Here is a 16,890-nt window from a genome sequence, read left to right on the forward strand (position 1 = left end):
CTGTCACTGACTCTGGATCAGCTTCCACGCCCCACTCGTCTGCAGCCGTCTACTCTTCAACTGCCAACCGCACAGCAGAAACCGACCCTGGATCAGGGTTCGATGACAAAACAGGAGCATGTTAAACTCAGCCCCCTTTTTCTATAACCAAGCCAACCTGTTGAGTGTCACAGTGGTGGAGAAGAAGAAGGCAGGGTGTTGGCGCACAGTGTGGAGAAAAAGTCGCTTGTTGTGAGTCAGATATCCGCCCGCTTGTGAGAAATTTCCTCGTTTTCTATCGCTGCTAAAAACAACGTGTTAGAGGTAAGTGTTGAACAAATGAAGCACATATTTCACGGAACATTGTCTCCTCAAGTGTTTTTTCACCCCTTTTTTCTACTTTTTCGGGGAAATTTGTTTAAGGAGTTTCAAGTTTTACAAATATGTTCGTGAGCATCTCATTATGAAACTGAGGCGAGCTAACGTGAGGCTAATTTTAAGTGTTTTTGTCAGCTTCTGAGCGGGTTTGTTTGTGGCGCTAAACTGTTGTTAAATCTCTGTGTTTATTAATAAATGATTATCAACAGGCTCCTTTAGTTACTTAAAAGCTCAAAATTGTTCGAGTAAAACATACAAACTATATTTTCAGAGAAAAAGTCCGTCATTATTTTAAATGTGAAAGTACAATGCGACATATGTCATAAGCCACTAATGTTTATCTGACATTTGTCCTCGAGCCCACCGGTGCCGGGACAATGGAACGGCACGCGCACACGGCCCAGGATAGTCTTCCTTCACGCGCTGTGAGCACACGGTTCATGTCAGCTGGTTTATTTAATTACAATGAAGGCTTCAAGTGTTGGTTTACATTAAAACAAAGGCTGTGCTGTATCTGTTTGCACCTTTAGTTGCATGTTCAAACGCGCCAGACAAAATAAATCCGAGTGACGCAGCCTGTATGTGTTTATATTTGATGCTAAGCCTTGGCCTCTTTAATAGCATTACATGAATCGCATTAGATGACAGAGCAGACGGGTTATAGGTGTCCAAATATTCATACACACTAATGAACACATGGAGACATCTTGGAGACAACGAAGAGCTCACCACGTGGAATTTTTTTTTCCAATATTGTCATACTGTTACATGCTTTATTGAACACATGATGTAAGCTGGTGTGTGTGTGTGTGTGTGTGTGTGTGAGTTCAAAAAGGCCAGCTGATAAGAACAGTTCTGATAACAGTTTGCTACTATGTGGCACAAGGACAGATTGCGTCAAGGACAGATTCAGGAGAACTGTACGGAAGAAAAACTGAAAAATATGAATAATGTGTTGGATTATTATTATTATTTAGGTTATTTAAAGTAGAAAACAACAACAAATACCGGTGTTTCTTCTGTCTACTTGTTAAAAAATGTCAACAATCAATTGGTTATCAAGTTATTATCAGTTTTCTTTTGATTCATTGTTGACTAATTCTTCCGGCACTAATGGAAGGGAGGTTTCTAAATCATCTCTGCACTGTTTATGGACACATTATGATGGTTGGCAAAATGCCTGAAGCAATTAACTGATTATAAAAGAATCGAGATGCATGTCCAGATGAAACTGCGATGTTGTTTTTACATTCTCAATGTGTATTCAGGGGCGTTGCCATGACCATAGACATGTGGCAAAGCTTACTAACATACTCTTTGGCCAGCTTCCTGGAGATCTCTACACTATGTCTGTCTTGCAACAAGTTGATGTCCGTTTTGTGTGAGAGTCAAAATGTAGGAAATCTGTCACTGAACACAAAACACGGGGTGCCCTGTTTAAATTCTGACTAATATGCGTAATAGATTGATGATAAAAGATGTTGTTTAGTCTGCTTTGCATCCATTGGTTATATATAAATAACATCTCTCTTCCCCAGTGTGGATCACTAACATTGCTGCCCAACAAATCAATATTTTGCCCTGTATAAAAATACTCATATGGCAACAATGACTGAGTTTTCTCAGGAGATTAGATTGAAATTACAGACCCAAATATATTTTTAGACATGCTGTCTAAAATTTTTACATGCTGTGAAAATGGTTTTAGCCAAGACTAACAAATATGGAAATGTTTACCCGCAGTGGAATCTGTATTTGGTGACAGGAATAGACATTTTAGAAAAGAGCCATTTAAAGCCACATGTTGTAGCAGTAAGAAAACAGTATCTGTACAGCATAATAGACAAATGCACAGAGAGAAAGAATGATGCAGTCACACTTCCAACTCACACTTGTCTAACTGCTCATTATCTACTCTGATTTGCTTTTGACAGATTTAAACCCACCTTAATGCCACCGATCCGACAAACGGTTTTTCAGAGAGAGCAAAGTGAGGCAGAGAGGGATCAGAGCAGTTACAGTGTGAGAGGCAGAGATGGAGAGAGGGTGAACAAAGGTGGCGACAGACAGAGTTGTCTTTCTTTTCTCAGGTGAAACAGACTTAGCCCGTTGTCCTCACCTCTCCTCACATGACCACAGTTCTTAAAAAAGAAAAGGAGAGCGAGCGGGGAAAACAGTGGAGAGAGAGAGACATGCTTTCTCCTCACCTTTCCTCACATCACTTTGGTGGATCACAAACACAAATTTAGAAACCTTGAAAAGAAGACATCGATTTTATACCAGGAGAATGTGACTGTGTGACCTTGTCTCTGTTGTCTAACAGTTTAGCAGAGACACAGCTAATCATTTCTGATTTATTAACTAGTGCAGATACATGTATTTACAGCTTATTGCAGTCTTGTAGCCATTTAATACAAAACTGTGATAATCTCAGAGGCACAGTGTTATTAAAATGCTTTCTCAAAGTAATTACATGTGCAAGATTAAAGGTTGTATGTATGAAAAGTGAGATGAAACAAGTGAAATGCACTCCATCCTTTTATCCCCTGATCATGAGTGCAGAGTGAGGAGCGTGCAGTCTGTCACTAGCCGCTCGCTGCTAGCCTTGTGGTTACCATGTGTGACTCATGGCTCTAGTATGCTCCACTCCCTCTTACCCTCTGTCTGTCTCTTTCCCTCTCTTTCCCAACCGCACTCTCTCCCGTCTTCCTGCTTCCCTCTCTCATTCCCCCAGGCTTTGGTTCTTCCTCCCTCCTTCTCTCTTGCTCTCCCTTATTTCCCAACTTGATATCTTGTTTATGCTTTCCTTCCCGTTCTTCAAGAGTGAACTGCCTCCGCTTTCTTTTTATCTCTTGGTTATTTTTTCTTTTACATGTTAATGGCGTCAACACTTTCATGACACATGTTGAGACTAATCTTAGGTCAGAGGGTGTTAGCAGCAGAGACAAAGACGTCTACCATTTCATAAGTCAAGAACCCACCTGAGGTCATGCACTTTATCAATCATATTTCCAGCAAAACATGAGGTACTGTAGTCATAAAATGACACATTCTCCAGTGCATAAAGTGAAGCTGAGGTCAACAGCTGTCTCAGCAAATTATTCATTGCAAATAGCAACACGTATTTAGTGCGTTTAGTCCACAATGTCTGACACCTTCTTGTGTGTGTGTGTGTGTGTGTGTGTGTGTGTGTGTGTGTGTGTNCATAAAGTGAAGCTGAGGTCAACAGCTGTCTCAGCAAATTATTCATCACAAATAGCAACACGTGTTTAGTGCGTTTAGTCCACAATGTCTGACACCTTCTTCTGTGTGTGTGTGTGTGTGTGTGTGTGTGTGTGTGTGTGTCATAAAGGATGTGCTGCACACTGGAATCCAGTGCTGCTAATTTAAGAAGAAAAATGCCAAAGAGAATAGGCAGCTGTCTTTGTAGTGCAGAACAGGAACACACACACACACACACACACACACGCACACACACACACATAACATTCAAACGGGCGGGTGTGTGTTTGGGGGGCTGTTTGATAAATAGAAACAGACACCAAGTCACGCAGTGACACACAGTCATGTGCACACAAAATAGAGGAAGCACAAGTTGAATCTGTTGAAACTTTTGGGTAACAAATGAGCATTAAGACAACATCAAATGTGCATTTAAATACAAACACTAACATATTTAACAACACTAACATAGCGTAACATATTTTGATTGGTGAGTAGTGTTCGTTTTAATACTTACATACACTTTGACATGATTTCTATGACACTTGTCGTACGGACAGGATAAACGGCTTCAAAAGTGGATGGGTGACATTTTGCTTTGACTTCTATATTTCACTAGTTTTAAGTGACAAAGGTTTGTTATTCAAAGCATTTGACTGTGTGCGTGTCTGTGTTTGTGTTGTCGTGTAACTTAGTCACAAGGTAGGAAACACGTGTCACATTCAAAGCCAACTGGTGGCCTTTCTATGTTGGAGAGAAGCAGCTTCACAGTGAGATTTACAGATTGATGCAGACCTTTTTGTAGCTCTGGGAAGCTTTTGGTTGGCCCAGTGGCACCCCAGTGGAGTAGAGGTAAATTCACGATGATACTCTGGATAATCAACAGATTGTGTGTGACTCATGTTTTATGGTAATTACTTACTAGAGTCTCTATGAAAACAATAAAACAATATTTATACTTAGAGTAGGTAGTGGATTGGTCCCTGAAATATTCAGTACGTTTACATGCAGCAAAAAATTTGAATTTCTAAACGTATCAGAAAAAGACATGCATCCGAGAATCGGATAAACGGCCGGAGCATGGCTGACTCCGTTGCGCTATGTGGCGCCGTAGCCCTCTCAACAAAGAGCCACTTCTGGTTGACCTCTACTTTTCAGCAAACTATTCAAACAAAGATGGCGTACGAGGAGATGGACGATGCTACAGTAGCGTACATTTCGTGCAATATTTTCCTCCTGTTGATTGACCTTTTCCGGCAACAACACCACTATTTAATATGACGTCAATTCTTTATTAAGAATTGTGCAAAATCCGATTTAGATCTGACTGCTGAGTAAACATGGCGTTAAAATGCCAACAATGAACGAATTATCTAGGTGTTCTTATCTGATTTTGAGATGTTGGTTATGGTCCAAAGTAGGTCGGAAGTAGGTTTGGACTAAGGTGTTTACAAGCATTTTAAAAAATCCAAACTATGTCTGATACGATCAGAAATAAGAATTTTTTGCTGCATGTAAACGTACTGACTGAGTTACAACTCTTTTGATAGGCCGGCAGTCTATTGTGTAACCGTACTGGTAGAAGAGTGGGAAAAGAGAAGATGATAGTGTGTGAGCGTGAGACTCATTAGATGGGCATAGAGCCTAGAAAGTCTATGCTTCAGGGAGTTTGTAAGGGATGGGATAAATGAGTGGAAAAGAAAGAAGAGGACGGGACGGGTGAAGGAGCAAGGAGGTGCAGAAGCGTGTCAGAAGAGAGAAGTAGTATAAGAGCAGAGGTTTAAACAGGCTGGTGGTTTGTGAGAAGACATCAGCTCAACAAAACAGAAGAGCAGTGAGAAACAGTAGTTTTGGAAGCTTTTCACATTAAGTGAGAAGGAGTATCAGACAGGGACAGGGAGGACAAAATGAAAGACACAGTCCTAAAGACAGGAAGAAAAAAAGATGCAGAAAGAGCTGGGAACAAAAAACGAGGGACAGTCGGAGATAGCGTGACAGAGCCAGAACAGAAAAGTCTTTATCTGTGGACCAGGCGGGGCTGGAGAAGCGGCTCCGCAGGGAATTTGTACACAAGGGAAAATAAACTACTCTGTACGTGATGAGTCTTTTTCTGTATTTGTAATAAAGCTTTGTTTGGTTCAGACTTTAGGCTACAACTGAATAGGATTCTTGTTTGTTGGTTACACATTTAAGGTAGGGTCAAATTATAACTAATTAGATCTGAAACAATTAGGTGATTAGTCGATTTAATAAAAGGAATATAGTGGACAAAACCAGCATTGTGAATATGTTAGCTCGGGCTTTGGGAAATTGTAATGTGCATTTTTTCACTCACTTCCTTATCAGACGATCTGTCAGAGAAATAATCTGCATATAAAGCGATGAGAAACATTTTTAGTTGCAGGCCAACACGACACAGTAGTTAAACAAACAGAAACAGATTTTGATCTTGAATGCTGTCAGCGCTGAAAGTATATTATGAACACCATACTTATCCAGCATGGTGCTGTGACTTTGTCTGACACACCCTCTGCACTCACCTCCAGGCTCCACCTTACACTAACATTTGCTTTAGAATATGATCTTCAAATAGGAAGAGGGAGGCGCCGCCTCTTTTACACCCCCTGCCTTCTGTTCCTCACCCTGTCCTACCTCTTTACCCCCCTTTACTCTGTCTCCCCTTTCTAATACTCTCACCCTTTGCTTGCCCTCTGTGTCATCTTCTCTGTCCCGGCCATCCTCTCTCCTGTTTCTGTCTTTGCCCTCCATCTCTTCCATCTCACTCTCCTCTCAGTGTGCTTTTCTCCTGAGGTAAACCATTCTCTAGTGGTTGTTGGCCTGTTTCCCATCCTCCACATTCCCCTTGCCTCGCCTTGGGTTGCTGTGGTGAGGCACCAGGAGAGAAGCACTCACCCTGCTCTTCTCTTTTTCCCTTTTTGCCAAACTCCAAATACCAACAGCAGAGGAGGGAGACTCATTGTTTTACTTAGATCCTTCTTTATGAGGATCTCTGAGCCTCAAAGGTCACTGTTCCTTGCGTGTCATCACAGATACTTAGCTGTAACAGAAAGTAAACCGTAAATCTACTTAATGCTAGGAGCGGAATCTGTGCTGTAGCATCTTTAGATTCATCCTTTTAGTCTGATCCTCAGAGCTTAGATGCCCTGCAGCGTTTCCAAGTAAACAAACAAGTTATGTTTGTATTCACCAAAATACTTGTGTGAATCCTTGAGGTCTAACAAACATTTTCCTCATAGAACATGGGCAAAGACAACATTTGAATACTGCATAGTTTCTAGTAGTCATCTCTTTCTAAGCTGCAGCTTCAGCAGGAATTCAGACCAGTGCAACAAGCAAATATATGACTGGATACTCCCAGAACAGCATGTGCTTTGATGACCTCTTAGATACAGTAAAACAGTGAAGGAGTTTTCTCTCACTGTGCGTCAGTGCCAGTTTTGTGCACGTTGTGCATGTTTGGTCTTCACCATGGAGTCCTCTGAGCGGAAAAGTGCAGTAAGTGGAAAATCACTGCTGTGTTAAGGTGTGTCTCCTCCCTGTGAACATGTTACCTCTGCTGCTGATTCAACATGGTGGCTACAGCGTAGACACAGGGGATCTCAGGCAGCGTGTGGGACGTAATTGTAGCTGTCAGGAAATTTGTAGATTCATCAAGGATGATATAAAATTATTGTAAATTCTGACTCATTGTCAGGAGGGATCTGACTGGAAGTATTTAAGAAAAGAAAGCTTTCTGTCTGTTTTTAATAATAAGAAGGGGTTTGGAAATTTAAATATCACCATTGACTGATGGCACTCCAAAAAGCTGGCCGCCCCTGCACTAATGTACGCTAGAAATAGGACTAAAATTACATTACTGACAGGAATAGTTTTTGAAAGGTGAGTGCTCTTTGATAAAATTCTCATGGATTTTTTTCGTCAGCAAGTGAAATCTAATTTTTTTTTTCTTTTAAATCTGGACAGTCGCAGCAGCTGACTACATGTACATGGATGAGCACATACTGTACATTATACATAAGCCTGTAGGGAACTCAAAGGCAACATTCAATCAAGAATAAAGCAGATAGAAGCTTTGAAGCTTTGACATGGCAGCAGTGTAATGCATTACCCGGAGAGATCTAGTTCTCCCGTTAGGGCTCCATCAGAGCACTTTGTACCAATCAACATCAGATCAAGTTTCTGTGTGTGAAAGAGAGCGGCAGAAACCACTTTATGCCCGCCTACATTCGATCAGATTTCTTTGTGTGCGGTTCAGCAAGACCGGCCGCATGTACTGTATGAGTGATGAGTTAGTTTCTGTGTGTTTACGTCCTTTTAGTGCCCAGAAAGGCTGAATGTTGCATTAAGTGACTCTGTTCACTAGCACAAGACAGTTTTGGTGTACAGTAATCAGCTTTCTAACATGCACACAGCCATTTAAAATTGGATTATTTGTACCATTGGGATTGGAGATAATGTTATTTACTCTATGTTAATACAACCAGAGCCTTGTTCAAATGGCCTGTCAGTGCACCGCAGATTGTACCATCCTTATTTCTGACATTATTAGTATATTTCCAAATAACCATCTTAATGTCTGTATGTGTCTCCACAGGTAAACAGCCTCAAGCTTAAAGATGTCTAAGATCTTTGCTTTGGTGATGATGACACGTGAGTGAAACTTTTTTTTTTTAATAAAGCAAAATTATTACATTTTTTCTGTCCACTGTCAGTGTATTGATCAATTGTAATCAACCAGAGAGCCGCTTAACATAATTAATGCAACGTCGGTAAGGACTTGTTGGCTCCATTTCCTCTTTACGGAGGAAGTTCTGCCTGAAGGTCTGTCTTCCGTCAGCACACCACTCAAGTATTTGTATTTTTGTGACAGCACTGGCTGTCTTGGTGCTGCTTCACTCTAAATTTTAAACCATCTGGACAATGTCATGTGTCTTATAGAAATACTGTGTAAGAAAGCAAATCAAGCACTCTGTAATTACAGTGCTAAAAAGGTGAGGCTAACAACATCCACAGCTCCGTCAGGTGTTGTAAAAGAGATGTGAGGATGATGAGGACAAGAGATGTAAGACAGGCTTTTATGTAACAGTTGGCATAAACACAGCCAAGACTGAAGAGCTTTTTAAGAGTCTGTTTTATTGGTTGACACTGACAGTTTCATTTGTCAACGATTCTACATAACAGACATGACATTTTACCTGTCTTTACTCAAAAGTACCAAAAAAATAAAAGGCTACAACATTTAGCGCATGTTACTAATATATGTTAAACTATTGGCATATTTTAACAGTTTAGACCACATGATACTTTCCACATAAAACAAATTGCATTTTATTTCTTTTCCATAACCCAAAATGAGACACCTCAAGCTGTGTTTCATTATTGTAAAATGTGTCTGTCTTTGTTGCAGTTGTGTCACTGGTGTTTGCTGAAGAACAGAAAGGTAAGTACACTACAGTAAATATTTGAGTAATATGGTTAAGGACATCTCTAAATATATAGAAAATAAGATAAGACAATCATAGAAACACAAATCTCTCCTTCCTCTTACATTTTTGCTCAAATTTCAGTGTAACGCTTGAAAGTTATTGATTTAATGGTCAGGTATGTCAATCATTAGCGAGAGAATCAAACTAGGGCATTGTGCTTGCTCGTCTCACTTGTACTGTTGACTTTACTGTGTCACTGTTTCATATGTGAATGTGTCTGTAAATCCTTATTTATCTGCTGTTCAAATGACCCTCTCTGTTTCTGTTCCTACAGCTGAAGATGACCCATTTACCTTTGGTAATTTGTTGTTTTGTAACTTATTTTCACTCTCATTACAAGTTAATAGAATAAAAAAAGATTATCTGTATCATTGACATAAAAGGAGTAAAGTTTGCTGTAAACCACATTTTAAAACTTACTTTTTTTTTTACATGTAGATGACTTTTTATGCTGTTTCTATTGCAGTTTGCTTGTTCCTTTACTTGGATTCATTGCTTTATTAAAATGTAATATCTATTTATTTTCAAATGGTAACCGTGACCTCTTCTTGCAGACTACCACAGACTGCGTGTTGGAGGCTTGATTCTAGCTGCTGTCCTCTGTCTCATTGGCATCACCATCCTGTTCAGTAAGATGCAAATTATACACACACACCAGCTTTATCCCTTTATCACGCCTACATCCATGCATACATCGTAAAAAGACTCATATAGTCTAAATAAAAAAAGTGTTGAGACAACACTCAAATAACGTACAGATCTCATAAAAGTCCATGTTTCTTTTCTCTTGTTCCAGGTGGCCACTGCAGGTGCAAGTTCAACCAGGACAAGAGGTGATCATTCGCATAGTTAAACATGAGAATTATTTGTGGAATTTAAGTAAAAACTCCAAACCATGAGCACTTAACATTAAATAAAAAAAAGTAGTATATATTAACAAGCTCCAAAGATGGTGTGCCCTTAGTTAACAAGGTAACGGTAGATACAAATCATAGAGGTCTGCGTTTTTTCTCTTTTCTCTTACTCTCTTTTGTTCTCTTTGCAGAAGGAGGGCAGGAAGCAATGCTCAGCAGATGCTCTCCGACCAAGGTAATGTTAGTTCACCTACCAGCAAACCCTTCAGTACCTTATCAGCTGTTGTGTGTGTGAGATCCTATCTAAAAGACTGGTGAAACCTGGAACAGCTGAATGAATAAATGTCAGTCAGTTTTGTTCAGACGCACTAACATATTTAAGGAAGCTGGGTTTGTGGTGAAAAGATGATCACTTCTGACCATGACAAGAGCCACGAAGATAACAGCTAAAACGAGCAGAGAGGTTTTCCTTCAGACACACTTGCTTGTTATTCTAAACAAATATACCTGTCGTCTCACATAAATGTTGTCCCATCCAAAAAGAAAAACAACAATACTGCATATGAAGTAGACATATGCACAGCAACAGACACAGTTTCAAATATTGAAGATTTCATCACAGAGTTGACGTCCTGCCAGGGTCTAAAGTTATATTTACTCTGTCCATCTGTTTCACTGTAAAAGGCCTCTTGCCACACACACTGACACAGTATGGAAATATCCCATAGTGTTGGACTTCAATGCCATGGATCTTGCTGTTCAACAGGTGGTGGGACTCTGGGTGTCTGGCAGGCAGAAAAAGAGGGAGATGAAGAGCTCTCCTATTATATGTAGTGTTATGGCCATAAAAGGTGCTCTCTTGAGGGAAGATGACACACAAATCAAACGCAGTACAGCTTCAGTAAACTGTATGAACAAGTAGATAAAGAACATACATGTGAACTACTGTGTATGTCTCATGTCATGGGGGAACTCTGAGACAACTTGTGTCAGGGGACATTCATGTTCAAATAGTTAAAACACTTTTAGTTTATGGTTTGCTGGTCCAAGATCTTGTTGAAGCGTGATGGAAGAACAAAGTCCTTACACTTAAAGAGATGCTTTCATAAAGTTAAGAGACCCAAAAGTTTTATTCTGTAAAATGGATAAAATTACAAATCATGCATGGTCCAAACCCTCCAAAAACACCCACATATCTCAAACCCTGCTAGTTTGATTTAAAATGCTTTGATATATGTAAAATACACAGGTGGCCCGTATGAAAAAACACCATGTGTGTGTATTATGTAAGCAACTCAGCTGGGATATACTGCACTGATAGGCAATTTACACTTCCATGGACACACGCACACACACACTCTTAATTTCTCCTGCTCGTTATCTGAGAATGAACATCAGTGTGTTAAAGCGTCATCTCTATTCTCCTCATACAGAAAATTATTCTTATATGACAGTCAATGCAAACATACAGTGAACTTAAATATAGATGCTTATATTACAAGACAAAAATATGAATAAACACTTCAAGTAGCCTCTTCTGTTGATGATATCCTCAAGTGGTGAAACCTGGAACAGCTGAATGAATAAAAGTTATTCACTGGTTTCACTTCAGTTTAGTCCAGTCCCACTAACATATTTATTATCCCACAAAATCCATGTTATGACTCTCTCTGTTCTGTTTGTATAGTTTGGGAATGCAAATAAAGTATGAAGTTATTTCTACAATGGAATAAATACTGTAATGAGGTTATCGTGATTTCAGTATAAAAGGCTTGTAACAAATCTGGTATTTGTAGGATTTACTTAAGAAATGGTGATTTCATGTAAAAGTCAGTTTAATTATTTGTCTTGTTTATATGTATGAAATGTCAAGATGTTATACATTATCATATATATATATATATAATCAAAACTAAACGTAATCCATCCTCATCCGTTGTTTAACTTACATTTTGGAGAAATGTAAGCTTAAAGCAGCTTAAAGTAATTGTATAATTGTCCTGTTTATTATGTGAATGATCACGACCTGTCTGAATTTGGAAACTCACCTTCCTGTCTTTCCTGTTTGTCTGCAGGTCGTTCCTGCGACTGCTAGATACCAACCCGAACACACACCGACTTCCTGAACCTGCATCCAACAGATAATACAGCAGAACGGCAGCAGGATTTGACACATCCAACCATTTTGTTTTACTGTTAAGAGAAACAGAGGGCAGTCTGTGTGTATCTGCCATGAGGTGTGATGCTTTATGAATGATAACTGAGCTATTGACCTGCAGCCTGCACCTTCACATGTACACACACTCAGACCTACACACACTTTTACACACATTTTTTTGTCACTTTCATTTCAGTCACATTAACTTTTTTTTAAATTAATTCTTTAGTCAGAAAATGTTTTACCACAAAGAAACTGATATCGAACCTTTTAAAAATGTCCTCTATAGCTGAGCACGAATACTTTGACAGTTTTGGATGATTGAGCTGAAAGTGACTTCATACAACAGTAACACAAACCTATTACCAAAAACTTCCTTACGAGTCGACATACTGTAGGCTGTCAATGTCTCGCACTACTTCTGTTGTCTGTATTGTATGTGTAAACATTGATGTAGATATTAGTCGCTTACTTTGACCAACCTAACCCACTGTCCATGCTTTCAGGTCAGGTATATAAAATCTACATAGTCATGAGTGTTTAGAGTGGTGTTGATAATTCATGATAATATGTTAATTCCCATGTTTAGCTTTATGGAGGAAAAGTAGTGGATTGCACTGTTTGGAGATACAGAACGACTCTATCATGTTTCTATAAAATAATTATTGAAACAAACTATGAGCTGGGGAATTTTATTTGTCTGTGTGTGTTTCATGGTTCCTGTGGTGCCAGGAAATCCTTCAAAGTTTGTGAATTTGATGGAAAAAATATGAATCCCTTGAAAGTTTTCAAAGATAGACATAAGTAGACAGATTATTGGAAGTGCTTGAATTTATATTTGTGCAAGAATAGAAACTGAAGTTCTTTTGATATTTTTTTAACTTAACATTAGTAAATAGGCCATGTTGCACCAGTTCTCATTAGAAAAACTCAATGTTGTTACAGTAATTAACCTTAATGCATGCTTCAAACTATAGCATGTCCTTGTCCTTTGAGGCAACAGAGCCTAAAAAGGAGTGGGAAATCTAGTGTGTGCTGTCTAAAGATCCACTGAAGTTTTTACTCTTATCCAAATCAGTACTATTACATAAAAGTCTGTCAGCACATCCACCCCTGCATTTCACTGCACATATTTAAAATGTGACCAATAGAAACTTTGAATCTTGAATGTAGTTCAAGTGCTATTGATTATAAAGTTGTATTCTTTCATATCTATTATATATATTTTATACAGGTTTTAACATGATAGGGTTAAACCATTTCTGTAAGCCTAGGGGTTTAATGAATCCTGTGTGTTGGACCATAACAAACCTACTTCATTAGCATACAGTATATGATAAATGCATCGCTGACCTCATGCACTTTGCCCACCGCATTCAAAGCAGCTCAAGTAACACCTGTACTCATGAAACCCTCTCTCAGCCCCGCTCGGGTCGAGAACTATCGTCCTGTCTCACTTCTTCCATTTTTATCCAAAACTATTGAATGGGCAGTCGCTAAGCAGCTCTCAGAATTCCTCTCACTGAACAATCCTCTTGATCCAAATCAATCTGGTCTCAAGAGTGGTCAGTCGACCAAAACTGGTCTGTTGTCTGTGACAAAAGCCTTAAAAGAAGCAGGGGCAGCAGCAAAGTCCTCTGTCCTAATTCTGCTTGACCTATCAGCTGCCTTTGACACAGTTAACCATCTCTTTATTCTCTCAAACATGGGCATCGCTGGTTTGGCTCTTTCCTGGTTTGAATCCTACCTGACAGGGCACTCGTTCAGTGTATCCTAGCTTGGACAGTTGTCCACTTCTCATCACCTCACTCCAGGGGTACCCCAGAGCTCAGTGCTGGGGTGCCTACTATTTGCTATCTACGCCACCTCCCTGGGTTCGATTATCCACTCATATAGCTTTTTAACATGCTTATGATCCTCATTTCTTTGTCCTTGTCCATTAGGTCCATTTTATATATACTAGAGGGGTAAAGTCATAAAAATAAAACTATTTTACATGGTGAGTGCTGAGGTTGAATTATAAGCAGTCATTATAAGCAGTGTTATTATTTTACTACATCACCCCCTGCTGGTCATAACCCTAAATTACATTAAAATGCACAAAAGTTAATCTTGTTTTTCAAATATCATTATAAGAACAGCAGTATGTTCTTGTTGCCACTGCATCCTATGGTGTTGTGGGGAAACCATCATCCACCATAATCAAGTAAGATTCTGATAGATTCTCATATATATATATATATACATGAAATGTGCTGCAGTAGAGGCATTGCAATCGCTTTAAGAAAAAACAACAAATGTGGCACCACTGCTACCCTGAAATGTAAAAAAAGCTAATCAGTAGGTGCTCTCATGTAAGGTTTACACTAAAGAACATGTAGACTGGAGTGCTTGGTGGGCAATAGCTGTCAATTTCACTGTCAATGGCAATAATTGTGTATCTTCCCTTTAATGAGTGTGGCATTAATAAGGGACCAAAGAGCTAAAGAGATGAAGTAGTATTCAGTCAGATTTAGTTATGACATTCAGTACTACTGTCTCTGTTCAGTGAGGGAAGAATCAGTGAAGTTAAGCCACGTTTGTGTAACAGAAATCCACATAAAAACCTGATCACATTTCTGTTTTACTTTTTTCAAACATCTAATATGGAAAAGGAAATAATCCTGCATGGGAATAGGTTCACTGATGTAGTAAGACATAAGTATGTTTTTCATGTCACTGTGGACAATGGGTGCATTATATACCGATATTGACGATATTTAAAAAATGAAAGATTAATAATACTTAATGTACCTCCCCATGTACTTTAAGATCCTTCTTAATGTACGAATACTTATCACAATATCATCCACTGTGCTCAGTAACAACAGAATATTGCCATGTCTCAACTCCAGCATGAAATACAACCTCATCAAGTATCATGAAAATGAGCCATACTGCTTTATCCGCTCTCAGCTCATCTGTCATGAAAGGTGACGTTATAATGACTTTTTGTCTGGCATGGCAGCAATACAATTCCATAAAAAACAAAATACAATAGAAACATCTTTTGTGCATATGAAGACTTGAGTGCAACAAATAAATCAGAGTAAAACCATAAAACAAGATCTAAATATAAAAATGGGATATATACTACATGCAGATGACATGTCACAACAGGAAAAGCATGTATAATTATTACCATTGTTATTTATGGTAGTTACACATGTATCCTTTGTTATGACATGTTTCAGTGTCTGCCTGCTTGTGCATTAGAAATGCTCTGGCTCTATCTAGTGGACACTGCAATGGGTGACTATTTTCATACTCCAACCATTCAGTTAACTTTCCACATTTCAACAGAGTCATCAATATAATTAAATTCAATTCCAAAATTATCTCATGACACTTTACCATATAGAGCAGGTCAAGACTGTACTCTTGATAATTATTACCCAACAATTCCCAACAGGAGCAAGCACTTGGCAAAGGTATTGGGGTGGTCAGTAGTGTAGTGGGTTGTGCAGGCGCCCCGTGTGTAGAGGCTACAGTCCTCGCTGCAGTCGGCCCCAGTTCGAATCCCGCATCGGACGGCCCCTTGCTGCATGTCATTCCCCCTCTCTTTGCCCCCTGCTTCCTGTCTCTCTTCACCTATCAATTAAAGGCATAAAGGCATAAAAAGGCCCAAAAAAATATACTTGAAAAATAATAATAATAGTATTTGTAGTGGACGTCAAACAGGACCACAGTAGCGGGCTCGACCAATCCCTGAACTCAGCGTAGCCATGATCCAAGATAACCTGTGAGATGAGAAAGCAGAAAACCTGCATTATGTGTACAGATAGAGAGCTAGGTGCATTATGGGAAGTCCCCAGACCTGAGCCAGGCCTTACTATGAGCTCTATCAAAAAGGAACTTCTTAAGCCTGGTCTTAAATGTGTAGAGGGTGTCCACAGGAGAGGAGCTTGATATATATTGATATAGATATAGATACAGAGATAGAGAGTGACAGAAATGCTTGTTTGCTTCTCTCAGAGGATCTTTGCCATACCTATTTATGCAGTGAACAACATTACTACAACAGCCAGGCGATGGGCGTTTGGTTTGTTCAGTGGCCAAAGATACTTTATAACAAATACTTAATAATAAGCTGTAAATGGTCCTGTCTTTTACAGTTGTTACAAAAGCACTTAACAAGATGAGGCATGTTGAACATCTGTGGAATTTTCCACTCAATGATATATCATTGGATTGAATATCAGTGGCAATTTACCATGGCAAATATACCACTGGATGGAAAATTCCACTGATGTTCAGTGCTGTCTAGGCTGACTCCTAACAGCATTAGTGTCCTCATGTCAGAAGACAATGCCCTGTTGTGAAAGCCACAGTGTACATGTTAACACAACCTGCGAATCACACAATATGTTGTAATTACAGCTCCTACTGCCTCTTCTACAGAGAGAGAAGCTTTGAAAGCATCCTGCAGTGAGCAGCCAGAAATGTGAGTAGTTATATGCCTGTAATTAAACTAAACTTTATCCTGCATCTAATAAACCTTAACTCATTCGCTTCCACCAGGCCACAACTCAAGCCATCAGTACCATGATTTGGTTAGCCAACATGCCTTTAACCGTAAGTTCAGCTATCTTGTCCAATGCCAGATTGTAATCAAGATGCTCAGATAGCGTCATTGTTTTGGCTAGCTGCTGGAAACCTGGCTGTGAAACAGGAGAACAGTACCTTATTAGTGGAATGGACTAACCTAACGGGACACGGTAGAATGGAATGGAATAATAAAATAGTGCAGAAT

General features: G+C 39.3%; 1 protein-coding gene across 1 annotated transcript; it reads left to right on the forward strand.

The window, feature by feature from the left end:
- Positions 1 to 151: 151 nt before the first annotated feature.
- Positions 152 to 12,488, forward strand: fxyd3 (FXYD domain containing ion transport regulator 3). Its single transcript, XM_019256859.2, has 8 exons — positions 152 to 303; positions 8,195 to 8,250; positions 9,008 to 9,040; positions 9,361 to 9,384; positions 9,641 to 9,715; positions 9,883 to 9,919; positions 10,132 to 10,175; positions 12,016 to 12,488. The coding sequence occupies exons 2-8, from the start codon at positions 8,217 to 8,219 to the stop codon at positions 12,033 to 12,035; spliced, it is 267 nt and encodes an 88-aa protein (XP_019112404.1). The 5' UTR covers positions 152 to 303; positions 8,195 to 8,216; the 3' UTR covers positions 12,036 to 12,488.
- Positions 12,489 to 16,890: the final 4,402 nt, after the last annotated feature.

This window comes from Larimichthys crocea, chromosome XIII (assembly GCF_000972845.2).
Source record: "Larimichthys crocea isolate SSNF chromosome XIII, L_crocea_2.0, whole genome shotgun sequence".
Classification (NCBI taxonomy): Eukaryota; Metazoa; Chordata; class Actinopteri; family Sciaenidae; genus Larimichthys; species Larimichthys crocea.